This window comes from Malurus melanocephalus, unplaced genomic scaffold (assembly GCF_030028575.1).
Source record: "Malurus melanocephalus ecotype Western Australia unplaced genomic scaffold, MMel_1.1 scaffold_38, whole genome shotgun sequence".
Classification (NCBI taxonomy): Eukaryota; Metazoa; Chordata; class Aves; order Passeriformes; family Maluridae; genus Malurus; species Malurus melanocephalus.
In genome coordinates, this window is record NW_026623270.1 from 2,630,082 (window position 1) to 2,651,194 (window position 21,113).

General features: G+C 35.3%; 1 protein-coding gene across 4 annotated transcripts in view; it reads right to left on the reverse strand.

Annotated features, from left to right (window-relative positions):
* Positions 1-21,113, reverse strand: part of AHI1 (Abelson helper integration site 1) — an 85,682-nt gene that overhangs the window by 28,873 nt on the left and 35,696 nt on the right. For all 4 annotated transcript variants that reach the window (XM_057364419.1, XM_057364418.1, XM_057364421.1 and 1 more), the window contains one exon: positions 16,587-16,704. In XM_057364419.1, the coding sequence (XP_057220402.1) occupies positions 16,587-16,704 (118 nt within the window). The remainder of the gene's footprint in view (positions 1-16,586; positions 16,705-21,113) is intronic.

Consider the following 21,113-nt stretch of genomic DNA (forward strand, 5'->3'; position numbering starts at 1 on the left):
TTACATATGATTCTGTTTTTAACTTAGTTTTACTTCAGGTTTATACTAATTGCTAATGTCTCAGAACTCACAAAAAGATCCTGGAAGACATGAAAACAAACAATGCCTCTAGGAAATGTTATTTCTTATTACAGACATTCTTATGAATTATATCATGGTCTCTTGCAACACAGTGCAGTTAAAACACACCAATTAAATAATAAACACTGGAAAAAAATCAAGTCACATACAAGATGAATATGCTCATTCTTCTTTCTGCTCATCTTCTGTGGCTTTAAAACTATTTCCAGTAAACAGAAACATGTTTTCAGCATAGYCAGCTATTGAGAAGTATGACCTTTGTGACCAAAAGATCTTTTAGCATGCACGACAATCTCTACTTTGGGTCTCAAAGGAAAGTTTTGAGGTTTTCAAAGTAAAAGCTTTCAGCTATTTCTGTAATTTAATTTTTCAACGTATGTATGAAGTAAGAGAAAGAAGATAATTTTGTAATGATCTAAATATATATTAATCTTCCCTCAAAGACTTTATCCTCAAACCACTTATGCTCTAATAGATCAAAAAGAATTAATTAAATAAAAAGATTGTTTATATATTGAGTAAGAACTTGTTTTCCTTTATTTAAACACAGGATCACAAATACATTTAAAATCCACCACAAATATTTTCAGATGCAGTTCACATAAAATGAAAGGTGTGGATGCACCCACTTAACACAAGCATACCTTTTTGTGTTACCAGCAAAGCAGATGTTTCACTAATACCAATTGCTGCAGATGAAAGCCTACTTCCATCTCTGCTCTACATAACTTAGTCTAGCACCTATGATTTCGAAGATATTCCAGATTGAACTGGAAAATTGATAGRACCAAAGTGTATTGAAAACTGGTTTAATGAAGTTTAATCTGTATCATAGTGACAAGACAAGAGGAAATGGCCTCAAACTGCATCAGGGGAGGGYCARGTTAGACATTAGGAAGAATTTCTTCATGGAAGGGGTTGTTAAGCATTGGAATAGGTGCCAGGGAGGTGGTGGAGTCACCATCCCTGGAAGCATTCAAGAAATGACTGGATGTGACACTTAGTGCCATGGCCTAGTTGACATGATGGGAATTGGTAAAGCTTGAACTCCATGATCTTGTAGGCCTTTTCYGACCTAACCATTGCTGTGATTCTGTGATCTTACAAACCACTTAAAATGTATATGCTCAAAAAAGACAGTTCTCCCATGCTGTATTTAAGGGTACATACAAAGGTGCTGTGATGGCAATGCTACTGAATGCAAAGCCCTTCCACAAACACCCAAAAGATTCTTGCAGTGTATTCTGCAMGGACAGAAGTCTACTCAGCCCATGCCACTACTAACACTCTTCTTGACTCTTCCCCACCTTKTTTCTATCAAAGCATCCTGAAAAGGTTGAACTAGCTCCTCAATGTCATTCTCATTTTCTAAGTGAGGTTCCAATTAACCTGAATCTATCCACTTAAAACCAAAACCCAAAATCTCTACTACAAATAGAATCCGTCTCTGCTTACTGTCTCACTTTTTATAAGTTGCATAGAGAAATTTCTGTGAATTTTTTTTTTGCCCATTGGATATGAGAGCTGTTTACATRCTACATATACATCAGAAAAATGAGAGACAGAAAAGCTCTGGCAGCTCTACTGCTGCTCTACACTCCTCCAGTTAGTACTGACTGATCTAAATGACAGACAATAACAAAAATCCTACAGCATGAAAAAACCCCAAATCCTCTCCACCGTACCTGCTGCAAAATAAGCCAAAACAGTTGTGTTGATAGGTGGAAGAGCATAACTTATTTTTGTTTCCCTTCCCCACCCCTATTAATACAATGAAAATTTGTAAACTAACAGGATCATCTTGGGAAATTATGTCAATAGATCAGGCTTTGTTTGCTATTCAAAATACTAAACTATATAGAAAAGTATGTACAGGATAAGCTTTCAATTAAAAAAGTAAGCAGCATTTACTTTTTTAATTGTTTATTAAACACTGCTATTAAAAAGAGTTTTAGAGAAAAATAACTCTAGGGAGTTACACAATTSAGGACCATGCAGTTCCATACATAGTAATGCAGCTTCTTTAATAAAGCATGTGACTTCCCAGTGGATGCCCCAGCTGCAGGTATTACGGGAACCCTCATTCCCAAACCATGAGTAAGTCACAGTTTTCCTAAACTGAGAGACACAACTAGTCTAKTGTGCTTTAACAGAGTAACTTCTTAATCCAAGGACTGATGCAGTTACCTCTTGCTAATTCATCTGGCTGTCTCCGATTCCACAGCCCAAGTGACCGAGTGGTTTGTCCTTGCAGCAGAGTTAAGTGAACAGAGCAAGGCTTAAATTCACACCTGTAGATCCAYAGAGATATCTCTGCTGTAACATCAACCAATTCCAATGCTCATATGAGAGACCTCAGCATCAGACAGCACCAACATGAAAACACTATGCTCCTGGCAATGCCAGATCCCACAAYGTAATTATATCTCCCATCAGCCAAAAGAATGCATAGAGATATTCATTCAAGGTCAGCCATCATTTTCATTCCTGGTTCAAGATACACAAAAGCACATATATATGTTTGCTCGCTGAATAATTGTCCAGGTGGAGGACTACAGAAAGTCTGCCACTGGCTTTGAGTTTCACTTGAAAACATTTATTCTGTACTTAGGCACAATGAAAAGGCAGAATCTGGCCCCTATTTACAAAAAGTATAATGAAGTAAAAACTATTGCATCACAAAAACAATTAAAAAATCCAATTTTTTAATTAGAGATTAAAATCAAATACATTTAGCAGCCTACACACCCACCTAATTATTTCTGAGTAATCTTATCAAACCATCATCTTACATTTTTCTTGCAAATGTTAAGTTTCTACAGTACCATATATAAACAATGCATGTAGTAGCACGTGTCCCGGGCATTCTTTTGAAGTAAAGAACATTTATTGAATTCATGCTAATCAGGAATGTGCTAATTTATGACAACTTCTAACATTACATCACAATGGCAGTAGATACCACTGAAAATGAGCAGAGGTTATAGTATCCAGTTGYTTCTTTCTACAATTTAGAGAACAGAAAGTGTTTCTACAGCAAACATCAGTAAGCCTGTGCAGATACCATCAGCTTTCTGAAATCAGATTGGCAGCATTATTTACAAGTTTTARATAGCAGATAAAAAAGATGTAAGGAAAATGCAGACTATGACGCATACTTTGTATTAATAAGAATTATTTTTCTTTTAGTGCTGCAGATATCCTGAGAAAGTAATTATTAGTTTTGCTAAGTTCACCTGGACTACTTAAAAGCAAACAAACTAATGTAAATTGAAAAGAAACTTATTTTTTATTCTATTGCATGTAGCTTGTGGTGTTCCCTACAAAAATACTTTATGAAATATAAAAACTGCAGCCCCTTGGAGTTGTGGGTGGCCAGCACTGAAGTAGCAACCTTCACTTTTRGGTTTAGTAATATTTTTGCTTCTACTTCAACTTAGCCTCCCTGAATCAGAAGAAACAGAGCTCTTAAGCAGGATTTATGCTTATTTGTTCCTAAAAATATGTAGCAAGTTAAATTTTATTTATTAATACAGGTAATTCCTAAGTAATACAGGCACATAGAATTTAACTCTATGGGCAGCTCTCCAAGTCAAGTCTTATGACCTCATGAGTCTACTCATGTCTTAAAAAAGACATATGTGACCATAGATAAAAGACAAATTAAAATTACGCAAGGAAGGAAAACAAAGTCATTTACTTAGCATGGCTCTTCCCACAACAGAAATTCAGCAATGGCTAGTTACTCAGAACTTCTTAAATCAAATTAACCTGCTGTTCTAYAAGTGGAAAGCTGGAAGAAAATATGCATAGAATACCACAAATACTTTTCAAAATCAGCCATTAACACATTTTTGCAATGCAAAGACTTGTCAGCTAAGTAGAAACAACCAGTTGCTGCATAAACTACTGAATTTCTACATTACCCCATAAGCCACATAATGTCAAATCACATCTTGACTGGAAAAAAAAAAATTAAAAAAAATCAAATCTTGTAACTGTCTAAAGAACTTAAGTAACATTTCCCTAACATTTACATTCAAGGTAAAACAGTATCACCAACATCATGTGCAATAGGCTGGAAAAAATAAGTCAKCTTGCTATTTCAGGTCTTTATCATGATCAGAATAGCCACTACTTTCTCTATGACAATAATATTTCCAGCAAGTTCATATTAATTTTGACTGTTATCAGAAAATTYCATGAAATAGCCAAACAATTCATTCATTATCAAACCTGGAAAATGCAGGACCATTGGCAGACACYATACTGGGAAACCATTATATAAGATTTTTAATTTGGTCTCAAATCAAAAGAGTAACGCAAAAAKTTCATGGCAAACATCTTCTCACTGTATTTTCAGAAACAGAAGATCATGCCTTTAAAATATACCCCTGAGTTTACTTTTCATTTTGTAGTTCATTAATTAGACTGGCCAGATGTTACATGAAAATACGTGTGTGGTGAAACCAAASCACCACATGAGAATTTTCACACATGCACTTTTGAGTTTTCAGACAATTTATGAACAAACTAATTTAAGAAAGAGTTTTTCTACATATCAGTGATTAGAACATGTATGAATAAGTAAGCCCTTTCTAATTAGCATCCARTTGCATAGGGAAATAAAACAGTGACCTGCAACCACTTTGGTAACAAAATCTGAATACACTTCCTTGTAAATAATATATGACAAAGCACTTGAGACTAATATTGGTGTCATCTGTTAGAGGAAAATATACTGAATGTTAAGTCCAGCATTAAAGCAACACATTGCAGATCCAGCTGTGCACACATTTAAATATATCATTTTTTCAGTTTCCTTTACCTACAAGGTCTGCAAAGTTTTCTAGAAYGCAACAGCAACCTGCTACTGCTTTTACAGCAGTGGATTTTTAGAATGTTTGGGTCTTAGATGGGAGATATGCAAAAAAAATTAGMATGCAAATTGCAATAAATATAATTAAGAGGCAATATTCCCTCTCATTTACACAGTGGGACCTGTTCTGAGGTAAAAGAAGGCAAATCAAGACAGCTTCTTAAAGTGGGGCTGTGCCCAGCTTTGGGCTAAGACCACATTTCTAAAACTTTATCCTGGAGAGAACAGAATTTTCTCCAAGGTTCAGCCAGCAAAACAAAATGCTGCAGAATGGCTTTAGAAAACAGTAAGACTTTCCACTATCTCAGTGGCAAATTTGTATCTTATTTGCATAAGAATTTTGAAAGCAAGACATATTGCACAGAAAGTCTAAAAATGTAAACAAAAATATTAACAAAARTTGAATTCTGAATGAATAAAGAAATATTGTTTCTGTAAATATTTTTTACGGTATCATGAAATACAATGTAAGCTACATACTAGCTTTTTTCACATCATCACACAGGTAGTGTCAAACTGTTAGGAACTGCAGTACTTTCACACATAAGCTTAATTATATGACCCAACGTCTCTGGTCTGACTAGCACCTGCAGCTAAAATCACTACTGATTATGTTCACACAGCATCTCCACTAACCCAAACCCAGACTAAAGCAGCAAGTGCTAAGTTTTCATAATCAACAGTAAGAGGAAGATGATTAAGGWCTAAATATTCAAGGACAGGAAATTCTTGTCCATAGGTTATTTTGCAAGGAACCACCCATTTCTATGTATTATGCATTGTGAATGGTATCTGAGTTTCTTTAAAATTGACTTCATTGCCAAATGCTACAAGCATTTGTTTCTTCAAAGGGATCAAACAACTCAAAAATASAGAACACTGTCTAGTAACACCAGTTTGGAAGTCTCAAAGCATATATCTTAACAGCCTTATTCAATAAACCTTCCTAGATGGTTTTTGCACGTGCTTATGTGCCAATTATTAACTCAAGAACTGGTGATACAGACAACCCTGGACACACCTTGTTCTCTTTGAGTGCTTCCTGGAACTTACGCTGAAAATTATTTGTTTTGGTAAGAAAAGCTGATTTGCAGGAAGAGTCTTAATTCAAACCACAGCTTCAGTTCCTGAAGATCCTTTACAACTGTGAGTAGMAAAAAAAGTTTTAAGTTCCCTTTACGTTCTGTATAAGAAGAAAAATAACTTTACAATAAAGTACTGTTATCAAGGTACATATGATGTGGTATATTATAGATGTGTGTTAGGTGGGCACTACACTTCAAATTTTACAAATAACAATAGAACTATTTTATTTCTTCTCTTGTTGCTGTTTTTTATGCAGAAGCAGCCAAATGTAACTGGGCAAAAGCAAATGTAACTGGGCAAAACATACATTAGATTGAACTGCTGGACATAAAAGAGAAAAAGTTACCACTAATTAATCTATATATATATATTCAGAACTTGTGTTTTGTACTATTTTGAAAATGAAAAAAAAATCCAAGAACATGGTTGAAGTCCTTTTATAGGACATAAATACCAACTTGGTTTTAGCTAGAACCTGGCTCACAAGATAAGTTCTTCAACTAGCAACATGCATAATTGTAACAACATTCTCCTGAACAAGTAGAAGAGATGACACACCTCATTGATACCTCCTCTAAATTGAAGAGTCATAAATTGAGTCATAAAAAAAACAMCTGTCCTCTAAGGTCAGGACCATCCTTTTTCACTAGAGAGGTAAACTCTGCTAAAAGGTGACYATCCATAAATGAAAACTCAAATGTGCAAGAGGTAGGAAAATGAAATCCATTTAGGTTCTTCACCTGAAAACATAACAGCTCACAAAATGAATCTCATTATGCTCTAMAGGCGCATTTTCTGCTACTAGACCATTTGTCACACCAGAAGAATGTTTGACACATATTTTGAAGGAAGTTCCAATTTTCTGTATTTTATTATTTGGTACATTAGCTTCAGCAGTCTGCTTCCTTTGACCATTTARGCTACGAAAGGATTCCAGAAAGAATTTTATCAACATATGCCACTGCAATACCCTTCAGCTAATCTATTTAAAAAAACAATCAATGAGGTACCAGAAGAAAGCATAGATAGACAGCTGGAGTAGAGATTGACAGGATAGGAAAAGGAGATATCTAGAATCTTATGGGGATGCAGTATGCTGGAATCAACGTTTAGATGAGATACAGAGTGTCAAACATTATCTGTTTACAGCCGCGTAAGAGCCTTCTGCAAAGGGACTGTCCAGCAAGCCAGAACAAGCCTGGGGTCAAGTCAGCAGGGGAGACTCTTTTTTTAAAGAGTTTTTTTCAAATTTGCCTGTTTGTCACTTGAATCTTATTTCTTTGCCTGAGGAAGTAAAAACCTGAAGAAACTGAGTCCTAACTGTGAGAAGAAAATACAGGAAAGGGACCTCAGCAATCTCTTCCTACACTTYTGCAACCTTACAGCATACAAACACCCAAACACAAGGTTTCAGAAGCAGAGTTTTAAGAGAATTCTAGCACTTCATTTGAGGCCAACAGGCAATGAGTCACTGTTCCTCACAACCCCCAGAGACCAAGAAAGCGAGCTAACAATGAGCAGGCAGGSTCCAGTGAAGCTCTCATTTCATCTGGATCAAGGCAGCACATTGAGGCCAGCTCTGTATGTAACAGCAAATGACTGTGTGACAACAGCAACATCTAAGTTACACACCCACAGAGCCTTCACTTCTCTGTACCTGCCCTCTGCTTTCTTAATGCTTTCCCAAGCCACCATCCTCAATCATTAGCTGCTACAGCACCAACATGATCAATATCAAACTACAGTGATCCAACTGCATTGGTACCTTTGCCTATTGCAGAGCATCATATAGACCACATATACCCAAAGTTAACTTTAAAGCTGTTATAATAATAGAATGAATCATGTCAGRGAAGTTTGCTCTCACTGAAACTGGTGCCTCAGCAACAAAGGTAACAAGCAGCATATGAATCCACAGAAGTTTAGTTGCTTCACACTTAAAAATCCACCAACAAAATTAGAAAAGGCTTTTTAAAACAGTTGAAAAAGTATGYATATGTACCAAAATGGGAGTGGACAATGTACGTTTAAAACAGAGGTTTTTTATTTTTTAATGTACTTGGGTTTTACTAACATGTCAAAACCAACAATGAAGTACTTTGGTCTCCTCTGGGGAGATGGAGGTGTCTCCCTGCTGTGCACCATGGCTGCTCCTGGGTTTTTTGCATAGTCCTCCCAGCTCCTCTGGAAGGATTGGAGCCATACAAGGATGGATCAATGTTATCATTTTATTCACTCGTGCTTATTGCTGTATTGATAGCATCCTCACTGTCCTGAGCTTCCTGCTGGACAAAAGAACTGATACTCTACTGCATAGTCCTTGGCAGGACTGTTTCCACTTCTGCGACCAGCTGAAATTTCATTTAAGCATGTTGTTGTCTCGTGGCTCAGTAGACCAAAATTATAGACAAGCTCAGAGTGAAAACAGTTAACAGGACCTCTCTATTTAGGAATTAAATAGATTCAGTTGTTTTAGTAGACACATAACTGAGAAAGTAAGGGCACACTTAGGCCAAATCACTTTTGGCAGAGACTTTCCACAGTACTACGTCACACCCTGATTTTGCAATCTACATCCACTGCTGCCAAACAGAGAGTAATGCTTCATTTAATCCACACCCTTGTATAATTTGGCTGAGAGTACTTCCTTTAGCCTGAAGGCTCAGCAGTAATTACCCTAACACACACCAATTTCAAGTAAATATAAATGGTGTTCTTTAGATAAAGTTTTTGGAATCTTCAAAGATTGCTGTTATTGTGCTCCSTATTTAGTGTAATTTTTAGAGAAATATTTTAATTAACTTACCTAGAAGAAACATGGAAAAGAACATATAATAAAGGAATATGTGTATCTTTGATCTCAATATAAACAATTCTAGCAAGTTTAACTAGAAAATACAAACTCTTCTGAYATTTATAGCATCTTATCAATCAGATAGAAGAAGAAACTGGATAAGCAACCTTTTAGAATAGAAGAACTAGATTGTTATTAATGTTAATGGTTATGTCTCTGTGTCTTTACCATTCTGTTGGAACATTTTTGTGGTTAGATGAATCTATTTATACAACTTACATTTTCAAATTAAAAGATCAATTTTACTATTCATTTTGTAAATGTAATACATACAGCCATTTTACCTTAAAATAAGGTCCTGTASTTGTGCCTTGAGCCAGAACTCTGGCATTGTCCAGTGATGTGGGCAACACAGGAGGGTCACAGAGCCCTGAGGAAGCTCCTGCCCCTGCAGAATGGCCTGAGCTGCCTGYAATAAATGATGAAGGCACAGGAGTGTCCTGATACTCCTAATTTTTATTTATTGCCAAAGTCAGCTGCAAGCTGGAACAGCACAAGCCTCTAATCTATTTATACTGAAGAAACTGAGTCACAGCTACTTCAAAATGTAAATGGTATAGCAGAATAGCCGATAAAAGAACCAGGTATAAAAAAAAACCCAAAAATGTTGTGACAGAAGTTCCTATTGCTTTAAAAGAATACTAACTTTGAGAAAAATATCTGTAAGCAGTATTTTTGAGTTCTTCCATTGTATTATAAGCAAATAATAACCAAATAGAGTTTTATTTTCTTTCTCCTTTCTCTCTTACACATTTCCCTTAAGTCAAAGTGAGAGATATGAATATCTTAAAATGAATGATCATTTTCCCCAGGGGAGTTCCCATTCAAATTAACAGACACATATAAAAAGCACTTTAGACTTAATGCTCCTCTGCTTATGGTAAAAATACTTTTAGCCAACATCAGTGTAGCACTTGCTGAAAGTTGATGTGTGGTACTCTACTGAGTTCTCTTACCATCTTTTGAAAAATGAAGAGAAAATCTGCTAACTGGATCAAAAATTGAATCTATGAATAATGAATTCCCAGTGACTATGCAGTGCTCTTTGGTCAAAACAAAGGCTTGTAATGACTGTAAAGGTATGTTTATCTTTGGCTAATAGGAGGAAAAAAATCCACAACAGATTAATATACTCAAAGACCAAGAGACTAAAATAAGTCAAGTTTACTCGCTCAAGAAGTGCTACTATTCTGCATTATTGTTATCCAGACCAAGCAGTGGTGGGGTTGTTTAAGAAATTCAGTTTTCAAAAGAAAGAAAACGTACATACTTGGTCCAGCCAGAGAGTTAGAAGCAATTACATCCTGCAAATTACAGAAAACGTGAGAATTTTGCAAAGTTGCAATAAGGTACCTCTTATAACAGAAAACAAGCAATATTTCTATGTGCAGGAATGCAACAGAAAATATTAGGCAAAATTTGTAAATCTTTGGCAGCAGTGTCCCATTACAATAATTAAAAGGTCACATTATAAAAAAATCCATCCCCATAAAAACGTTAGAATAGCTCTCTTGAAAAATTTTTAAAATTTCAATTTCTGCAAAATATCTCAGGCAGAATTAGTTCCTCAGATGTGTGACAAAGCAGGAAGACAGCAAACTTCATAAAACCAGAAAAATAACTGAGAAGTGAGAGGCAAGTATTGGGCACATATTTCTTTCATCTTCATGCCCATTCCCCTTTTTCAAAYACATGACATAATCTACCAGCAGCAGATTGTAGCTTGCAGGAAGCTAACCACTCTGCAAGCTTTTATTCTCATGCATCACTTCCTATGTTGGCAGTACCTCCACAGGACATACTAATAGTTCTGCATTTCTCTCCAGTTTTAGAATTAAAGACAATGGGTAGCAGAGTACTAATCCATGATATTTCCCCAATGGACTGCCTGATCAACTAGGCCATTAGATCATCCATTAATGAACAGCAAACTAGCATTTCTCCCTCTGTAGTAGTAAGAATAAATGGAAGAGATAAACAGATCAGGGAAGCAGTGAAAAGTCTTCTACAACCATTTTGAACAGGCCTCATAATATCACCTCATAATTTGCTCAATCAATAACACAAAAAAAGGCCCAGCAGACTCCCTCCCCAATGCTAATGAAACTGAGAAACTGTCTTTATGAAATTATTATACATTACCTACTTCCCTTTTGTAAGTTTTTTCATAAATAAAATGAAGTAAAATTAGTTTCCTATCATCACCTATCATTCCTCCTAGCAGCTTGTATTACACTCAGACCACTTTAATAGTGTGGGTACTGAACCACTTTTAGGTGGGTATTTGATACTCCTCGCCATAATATGCTCCTGCCCCAATTTTAGGAAGATGTGGGGATAAAAAGAAAAATCTCAATGAAACTTAGACATTACGGCAAATTGCTACACCATTTCCATAGCTCTGATCTGTGCAGCCCTGCAGGCTTAATTGCTTTCACCATCACAGCAAATCTAAATGAAGCTGCTGGGTGAGCTAATGAGGCAGCACACATTACAGTTTAACAGGGAAAAGATATACCCAGAATCTTCCAAAACAAAATTGGGTTCTTTTCTTACGTTTATATTCTTGGCAAGTAGTCTTTACCACACACTCAAGATATTTCTCTTAAAAAGTCAATAGGAAGATATTTCACTCTAACATTCAAATTTTATTTAATACAGCATTTACAGTAATATGCTAGGTATAAAAAAAGAGTATGTATTCAGTGATCTGTGTGCCTTTCAATTTGCCAGCTTGGACTGGATCCCAGTAAAGATTTCTCCAGTGGGTACTCCCACTGCCACGACCTCTAAGCAAAAACGGCTCCCCTAGGTGAAAATTACCTATTTTTGACACAGCAGTGTGGGGAAGATGGCAATGCTGCTGCCCGTACCACATGGTTTCTTTTAGACATCTTCTGTYTTTTAAGCAGTTTTTTCAAATAGATACTGCAAATATTATATTTCATAACTTGGACTATATTGTACACTTACGTGCACCCTTCAATTAACATATATTCTGTCATCTTTTGTAGTAACTTGTTGGAATAGTTTGTTAATGACTATTCTCAAATTAGAAAAAATAAGTTATTCTAATAAAGAAATTCAATTGTTCATTCGACACATTTTCGATCATAGTTTGCATGCATCTTTTTCCTCCAGGAGTTCCTTAGTAAGAGATGAAAAAAATAAGGCCACACTGAACAAGCTTTCTGCAGACATTCTTCCTTGAGTGTCACAAAATTACGTGAAAGGCATGAAAAATACCAACCAAAAAACCCAAACAAAAGCATCCAGCTCCTCCAGGACTGTGGCAGTACTGAAGACAGATGTTACAGAGCTGGGAAAAAAAGTATGGATTAGCAGGGGAAAAAAAACCCAAAACAAACAAAAAACCCTCCAATGATATAACATACATATGAGGCCACAACTTTTGACATTTCTGCAGCATCTCTCCACAACATGAAYTTTACTACTTGATGTACCTCTTCTTCCTGATTCTAAACCCCTCCAAGAATAAAGAGTATTTTTAGAACATTTGATTGATGCATAAATATTTCTGATACCTTTGATGTAGAAGACTAGTTCACTGTKTGATTGAGACTGAAAGAAGCAGTTTTAAATAGTCTATCAAATGTAATAGAGGAATTAAACATGAAGTCAGTTTTGTTAATATCTTTAAAGAGTAATAGAGTGCTTTGAAGCTTACATTTTATATAGGTGGAAAACACCTTTGACTGTCAGTTGTGTTAATGGAGAGAAAATTTCTAATTGTTCTCACCCCTGCCAAAGTGTTGTGTTTTTTGTTTTTGAGATTTTCTTTCAAGATACAAGAACCATCACGTTTCTAGCACATACGTAATTAATTTTTAAGAGCAAGTTTAATTAACTGGTTTTATTGAAGTCCAAATTTCAATGAACAGATCTGTGTAGTATTTATAGTCAAGCTTCAATCTCCACATAATTAACAATTAGGGTCACTGTTAATTACAATGACTTGAAACCTAAAACTTATTTTAGAAAGCACGTCCCGAACATAGTGGTTGTTACTGAAGAGTCACTGTGGAATAAAGCCCAAAGATATTTCTTTCATGGCATGCCACAGACCTGCAAAACAGTGTCTCATAGGAAGGTGATTTCACTGTCCAAAGATGCTCAAAGTCTTAAGGAGGAAAGGCAAACAAAAGAAGAAGGGATTTTAATGTGTAACAGAGAATGAGCAAYTGAAATCTGGAAGTTTTGCTACGTCCCTGTTTGTTTAACAAATAACAACTAGGAAATGGGTCATCCTGGAAGAAGTTATAAAGAAGAGCTTATGAAAGGAAGAGGTACGAATGTTAAGACAAACTCCTGGATAATGCTACAGTGCAGTGCTGCAGACCAGCACTACAGGCCAGGTATGATAAAACTATGACAAAACAAATTTTATTAGCAAGGAAGAAAAAAAAGAGGAAAGAAGGAAGAAAAAAAAAAAGAAAGAAAGAAGGGGAAAAAAAAGTAAAGCAACCTACATAACTTCAGGGACAGATTCCTTAGAGTACTACACACCCATATGAATTTGTTAATCTAAATTACAAATGTAAAACTTAAAGGGCATGACTTTCTCCAAAGACAAACATCTAGCAAAATTTCAAATTATTGAAATAGCTGTCAGCACACCTGCAGCTCTGTTGAGGCAGACACAAAAATTCTGATATGGTAAAATGAGTTAGACTCTCGATGCAAAATTTCAGCTGATGTTATCACGATGGACTGTAAGAAAACCATGCCTTTCAATTTCACTAAAATTTAAAACAATCTTTGTGAGAGGACAGCAYACAACACATTTTTTTTAATTTATTTTGTTAAATATGATGAAATGTCTCWAATTAAATGCTTTATACATAACACATAAAAGCAAGTTGATCCATGTCTTGTATCTGCTTTGTGGAACCTATTTTGCTAATTACTACTTGACAAAATTAATTATATTTTTCTAGTAGTYCTAACCATGCTCTTGACAAAACTTTATCTTTGGCACACTATTCCATAGCATCAATGGGAAAGCAGTAGATGTTGCTAATCTTGAATTTGGCAAGCCTTTAAACACTGTCCCCCACAATATTCTCATAGACAAACAGCTCAAGTATGCACTGTGTAAACAGTGCAGCAGACTGGAAGTTGGCTAGGGAAGGAATAATCCCRTGTACCAATATACAAAATATCATTAAGGATAACAAAAAATCATTTATTGCTAGAACAGTCAAACATTGCAATAGGTTGTCCAGAGATGTTTTGGAGTCTCTATCCTTGGAGATACTCAAAACCCAGATGGACACAGTCCTGAGCTTAAGGCACATCTGCTTTGAGCAGAAGGGTTGGGCTCCATGATCTTGTCTTTATTCATCTCACAAAAGGAATATTCTGTCACTGAGAAAGATACTRAAGCTCTCTATTAGATGATTAAACAATTAATTAATTTAGAGCAAACTGGCTGAAAACAAAGGCAGTCTTGCCTCAGCATCCAGGAGCTAACTTGAGGGAAGGGGGAAGGGCCCATATATCACAAAGATGGACAAACCATTTTCCCACTGCTTCCTACCTCAGGCAAGACMTAGTCAAATTGTCTTTTAAAAAGAAAGGGTTGCATATGTTCAGGCTACACTGCCCATACTACAAGACTTGAGCTACCACATTGACAAATGATGAGAGCATGCCCATACACCAGTCACATGGTTTTTACATATATGTAACACAGACTAACACATGGAAATGGGATTTCTGCCTTTTGCTTTATGAAGCACTGAATGCATAGTACAAGGTGACAGAACTGAACTGTCAACATGACCCTCAGKAACACATAACAGTTTGCTGGACAAAAATGAAGGATCTCTGGTACAGGCAATTGTTAACAAWGCAACATCTCAATACACGTAACTACAAAAACCAAATATATTGTGTATACAAAACCAACACAGAAAATAAAGCTATCCTTCCAACTTTTCTGTTCTTCCAGCACAATCCATAGATCAATAGATGTGTTTCAGTACAGATATTTATTGTTCGAAAGCAAAACTTAACTGSCAGTTACATGCTATGAACACAAGCACTTTTCTTCACAGTTACAACCAACAGGGAATGACAACATAGACGAGTAAATCTTTTTTTGTGTTTCACTGAAAACAACTCTACCRCAGCAGAACAATTTGGAGGTCCCCAAAATGACAGAGAAGTAATTYACAATTTCAAAAGACTTTCTTACAGAAAAGTGTATTTCAATTGTGGCCCATTAGTATTTTTATGGTTGTCTTCCCCTAAAACTCTTAAGGTTCTCATRGCTTCTTCTTTATAATATTTCCTTTTTTACTATGCCTCCCTTGTATAAATAATATACCGGTGGATCCTATACCTTTGGATCCTATCCTATACCTGTGGATCATTGTGGAAGTATCAGTTGGAAATTAAAGCACTGGGATTGTACATGAAGAGCATATATTTATGTCTGCTCATGCTATTTTGGAAGTCTTCWTCAACACTTTTATCTGCGCTTCTGCATAAAGTAAAATTCAAGAAAATAGAATTCCTTGGTTTGAGCAATACTAGGAAMAGCCATGTAGAAGCACTTAAAGCATATGTTAATGTTCTTTAAAGAGTAAGTCCACTTATTTTAAATATTCACARTATGTAAGCATATGTGTGTAATCTGTAAGCTTTACACACTGTGGAAATAACACACATCTGTTGAGCAACCRACAAATGTCATTATGGCTTTAAGATCTTTTGTTATGGAAGAAAATAGAAATACAGACGTTAMTTGGTATATAGCTGTTTGTATTGTGAACTAGTAATCAAGAGCGATTCTGAGACCAGTGGTCAATCTTTGAGATCACACTAAGGACTATTTCCCCAGCTGCTTAGAACAAGTAATCATAACTTCATTTGCAAAAAAAAATTGTCTGCCTTTAGGAGATAATTCTATATAATTACAGAGATTATTCCTATCTTTACTATCTACATTTTAAATCTCTATTACCTGTTTTTATTTCATTATATATTCCACCCTCCCTCTGGAATTCTTTGTACTCTTCTCAAGGATACAAAACAAAAACACTTCGAAATTAAGGTTCCAATTTTCTGTCTTGCTTTACAGGTGCCCAGAAAAAAATGGCACGAAATTATGAATTTTATTATTAAATACTATGACTAGCAGTGAAACAGGTATTATTAGCAAAGTAAGCATCAGAAATGTGCATAATTGAATTGCTTACCTTTTACTCAAAACATTTCAACGTAAAATACCTTTAAGAAAAGAAAAATCTAAAAATAAACACAACTGCAAATAGACTACCAAGCACTGTGGTTCTTATATTAGTATAGATGCTTTTAAATTCCATTCTTTTCTGAGTGTCCATCTATAAGATACTAAAGTAAGCATTAAAATACTATCAAAATATTAAATTAAGAAAAGCAGGCCATCTCATCTTCTTGTGGGAACTTTCAGCATTAATAAATAAGTGTATAGCTTAAAGAAAAAAAAAAGGATTACAAAGGAACATGCATCAGTATTGGACTGTATTACACTGCACTTTATAAACAAGATCACATATAACAAAAAAGGGTTACTCCCTGAAAGAGCCGCACAGAAAAATTTAGAATGGCATTAAAAAAAAATCCTCATAGAAGTTATCACTCATGCTCTACAAAGAGTGAAGAAATAAAGAAACTTACCACTYTCAGTAGTGAAAGAGTACAGAGAATTCAGCGGAGTACTCAGAGTGCCTGGCAGTCTTAGCTTGGAGTGTGGTGACAGAGATGATGGTGCAGGAAGCAAGAGATTTGAGCTTGCCTGTAATAGGAAGACAAATCAGAAAGTGAAGTGTAATTTCCTGGGTCACTTACTGATGCAATAGCTAGGGGAGAAATATTTGCGTACTGTAAATAACTATTAAAGTCCAGGAAAAAAAAATTAAAACTCAAGTTGCTGATGACTAACAACTTCAATTTTTTTAAATTACTGGCACAGCTATAAACTGAATTGAGTGTTTATATATGGACACTGAGGCTCAAGGAGTGCAAGYCATGAAACGCAATTGTTTGAGCCAGCATCGTGTATAAAAATAAAGACATTTACATATGGTCATAAACTTATAAATGTAAAAGAATTTCTCATTTTTGAGTCCTCAAACTACACCACATCCATGAAGAGATACTCATCATTATAGAAAAAAAAAAAACCCTTAAACCAGTCCTAGCACAAAACTGATTTCTGCAAATCAATGTAAATTACACATAAACTAACTCCAGTCCTAACTTCCACGGCAACAAAGTAGTTAAAATTTGTTTTCCTATGGAGTTTCTCGACATACGTAGAACTATTACAAAGCAAAAGTCATTCCCAAGTGTTACTCTTGACATATTATYCAACACAGTCTATGAAAAAAAACCTAATGATCTTAGGTTTTTACTGGATCCGATGGAGAATTCTTCTGTTTGTTAAATACATTTTCACTGCCTTCATACAGCCAAAGGGGAGGAAAAAAAGGCCATAAATAAAATATTTGCMATTTCTTCAAGGAAAATAAAATCATGTGCTAAAATTCCTGAGAATTRTTTACATTAAGACAACATAATGCTTGACTCTTTCAAAACTCCAGCTTATTTCATCATATAGAATAAATGCATATGGTCACTTAATCTAACTAAAAGCTCACATTCAGTGGAACACTTCCTTTGGCCTCGTAAACTTTAGATCAGAACCTTAAACTTCAGTTGTGGGTCAGTTGTATTTTACAAATTTTAAAAATACTGCCTTGTAAATTCTGTTTAAAGAAAGGAGACAGTTAAACCTGAGTGAATCTAAGTGATCAAGATTCTAAGAAGATTATCTAAGATTATCTAAGAAATTATATATTTTCTATAACTATTATTTCTGTAATTGAATAATTATTCAATTCAATAATGAAAAATATTTGGGTATTGGAATGCAGGTAACCTAGCAGTAAAATGTATGTTAAATTACTTGACCAGGCCAGAGGGTATCTGTCACCGTCTCTTCTGCACCACTATACTAGACTTCATCTTAATATATCTGTTTTTTTGTACAGGAATATGGACTTAGTTCTATTGAGGGAAGTTTATAGTAAAAACTTTACTAGCAAGGAACTTTTGCAGCAAAGGTGCACAATTGTAATGACTATGCTCCAAAGCTGACAGAAAGAAAAGCAAGATAGAAAATCAGATTAATCATTGAACATGGTTTTAAAAAWGCATTAAAACTGCTAGATTTCACTACAGCGTACAAATTTAAATATGTGCTAGTAAGCAGTAACTGTGAAATGTTACCAGAACAGAGGCCTGTTTTTCTGAACAACTGCAAGAACAAAATCAATCTGCTTCTCTTACATTTACATATGCAAGCAAGTAAGCTTCATTAATATAAAGTTTCCTCTGGCACCAAAAAGATGGTGGAAAGYCATTAGCTTACGTGTTTACTCAAACACAGAAACAATCATCTGTTCTGCAAATGTTCATCTTCTTTAATCCACTGTAAGCTCTAGGGAGAGCCTTTCTCCCTCCATAAATTAGAAGATCTCCCCTTTGCATGAATTTCTTGCCGAGCGCACACTATACCATCAGACAAACATGTGCTTTCCAGTCAAATATTTCAATGGAAGTCCTTTCCAAATTTGMTATCAAAAATTAGGTTTTAGTTAATACCAGAAAATGAAGACAGGTTGAATATACTGGCCTTTGGAAATCAAACTTAACAGGGCAGAATAAACTATTGAAAACTAGCACTTAACAGATGCCTCCCCAGTTCATCCTGGAAGGAAAAATTATGAAGATAAGCCTGTCTTGATTCTGGTCCTTGAATGAATTATAGAAAAGATATGGAATTCCATATAAACTATTCCTGTACAACATTTAATTCACTTCTCTTTGTTTTCCTGCTGTATTATGTAAATACTCTCACTATACACCCAAATAGCACACTTTGAAATCAAATGCAACAGACACACACAAGAGAAGACTGAATGTGCGGTCCTGAAGATTTAAGAAAATCACCCGTTCTAAAATGCAGCATAAGTTCTCCCRGAATACTTCCTTCCTCTCCAAGGTCTTAAAAAAAAGATAAAAACCTTTTTTAAAAATAAAAGAGATATTAAAAATTAAGTTTTAAATCTAAGCAATCTTACACAAAGCGATTCATTCTTCCCCTTGAAGCTGAATGTGGGTGAGCTAAAAACACTGCCCATCCAAAGTAGAGACAAAACCAGAGTTTTAATGACTTTTCTGCCACTAGCTCTTAAGCATTAAACAAATCTCTAACAGGCCCAAGGAGGTAAAAAAAGGCAGAACATTATAGCAGAAATGGGAACTAGTCAGTTAATAAGYGAGGACTAGTGATTCAAGCACAACTGTTTCCAGGTGAAGTACACTATCCTATGAAAAAGAATTCATTTTCCTACAACAGGCCGACATAAGACTACTCACAGAGTGAAGCAATTTTTTGAAATGCATGCTGTGGGAAGGCATTGCTAAATACCTTTACAACAACGAGGAAAGTTGGCTAAGATACTCAACCATCAATTTACTTCTTTTTCACAACAGACTCTGCTTGCTTCATGCACAAACCGCAGTTTTATCAAAGATACAGTTTACTATTATTGTGAATTGAGTAAAACTAAGAGTTTTCGTCACGAAAAGGGTACCTACATAATTTTTGCCAAGTTTAAACAAGATGATTTGCATTTTCTTTTTTGTGTTAGGGCAGCTCTATGCAAATTATGCAAATACACCTTTTCAGTGGAAGCAGTTTTCACATTAAAAGTGAATTGCATGAGACGAAAACCAGAATACTCTAGGACTCAACAAGGTGACAAATGCAATTTCTCTTTTTCCCAAGAATGCAATTTTATGACCTTTGCAATCAATATAATTAAYATTTGCATATATACTTGCAATCCAAATCAAGCTGGTCAGCTCTGTATTACTTTTCTTCTCTTAGTTTTATGTTTCTCTTCTGTAACTTTGTATCTCTAGGACACGGTTTTTAAAGACAGTTTAAAAGCATTATTAAGATATTATTATTCAGAATTTAAAAGCTGAATCTGAAATTTTAAAAAAACCCCAAAACACAAACTCTGATATTTTTCTCAATGTTAGAAGAAAACATAGGCAATAACGTTTCAAGTAGGAATATGGCACTACAGCTTTTAAATGTGACATGTAAGTTTGAATCATAATTACATCTATGTAAAATTACTATCATTTCTATGATAGTAGCACTCCAATGAAAACTGGGATTCTACTGTGGTAGGTGTCCTGCAGTCACCTGGAGATAATCTATTCTGCTCTTACAAAGCTCCAGACTAAGTAGAAAAGCCAAACACAGCTAAAATCAGATTATCCCCACACATAGGCAAAACTGAACCTGAAGCAAGTATGTTCCCCTGATGCTTCCTACACTCTTCTTACTCTGATTATCCAGATCAGGAACTCCTCTACGTGGCAATATGGTTTCCTTGTAACTCGAATGCTTGCTCAACTGTTTTTCCCCACATAAGCCCATAAGTGACCAGGGCAYACATATGAAAATTGACACAAAARAGGGGCTTGATCCTACARTTTAGTCACTGTCTAGAGATGCTATGTCTCATCACAAAGCAATTATCTATATTCAGTTCCTTAGTTCTGCCAGAGTTCTGGCATTTCGATTATACGTTACTTCAAAAGATTTCTTCGYTTTTTTCTTYCTTTGTCTTTAAAAAAAATGTTAAGGAGAAGTTAAAATTACTATCAACACTTGAAATAGTGAGCTTCTTTTATTTAGCCACAAGGAACGCTAAATCCTTAGCACAAGATACAACACACTTAAATAAAGTTTCAGTTGTACACAGGACTCGGCCATTAAACACAAAGAGAATGGCCTTTCCTGCATTGGATAAAACTAGCATTTCAGCTTAAGAACATGCCTGGATACACACACTCTAGCAGAAAAGGGAAATCTCACCACCAATAACAGTAAAAAGCAGGTTTGTCTTGTTTAGTAAGGGTCAAGTAGGTTATTATGTAAACTGTGACCTCATGTTATGATTAATGCTATCAAAAAACATATCAGGGGGACAAAAAATCCATTACTTAATGAATTGTAAAATGTCTTCTTTTTTGTGAAAATGGATGTAACGTGTTTCATAGGAAAAAAACACCCAAAGATACTTGTCCTATGATTTTGTTTCTCTATTATGAAAAATA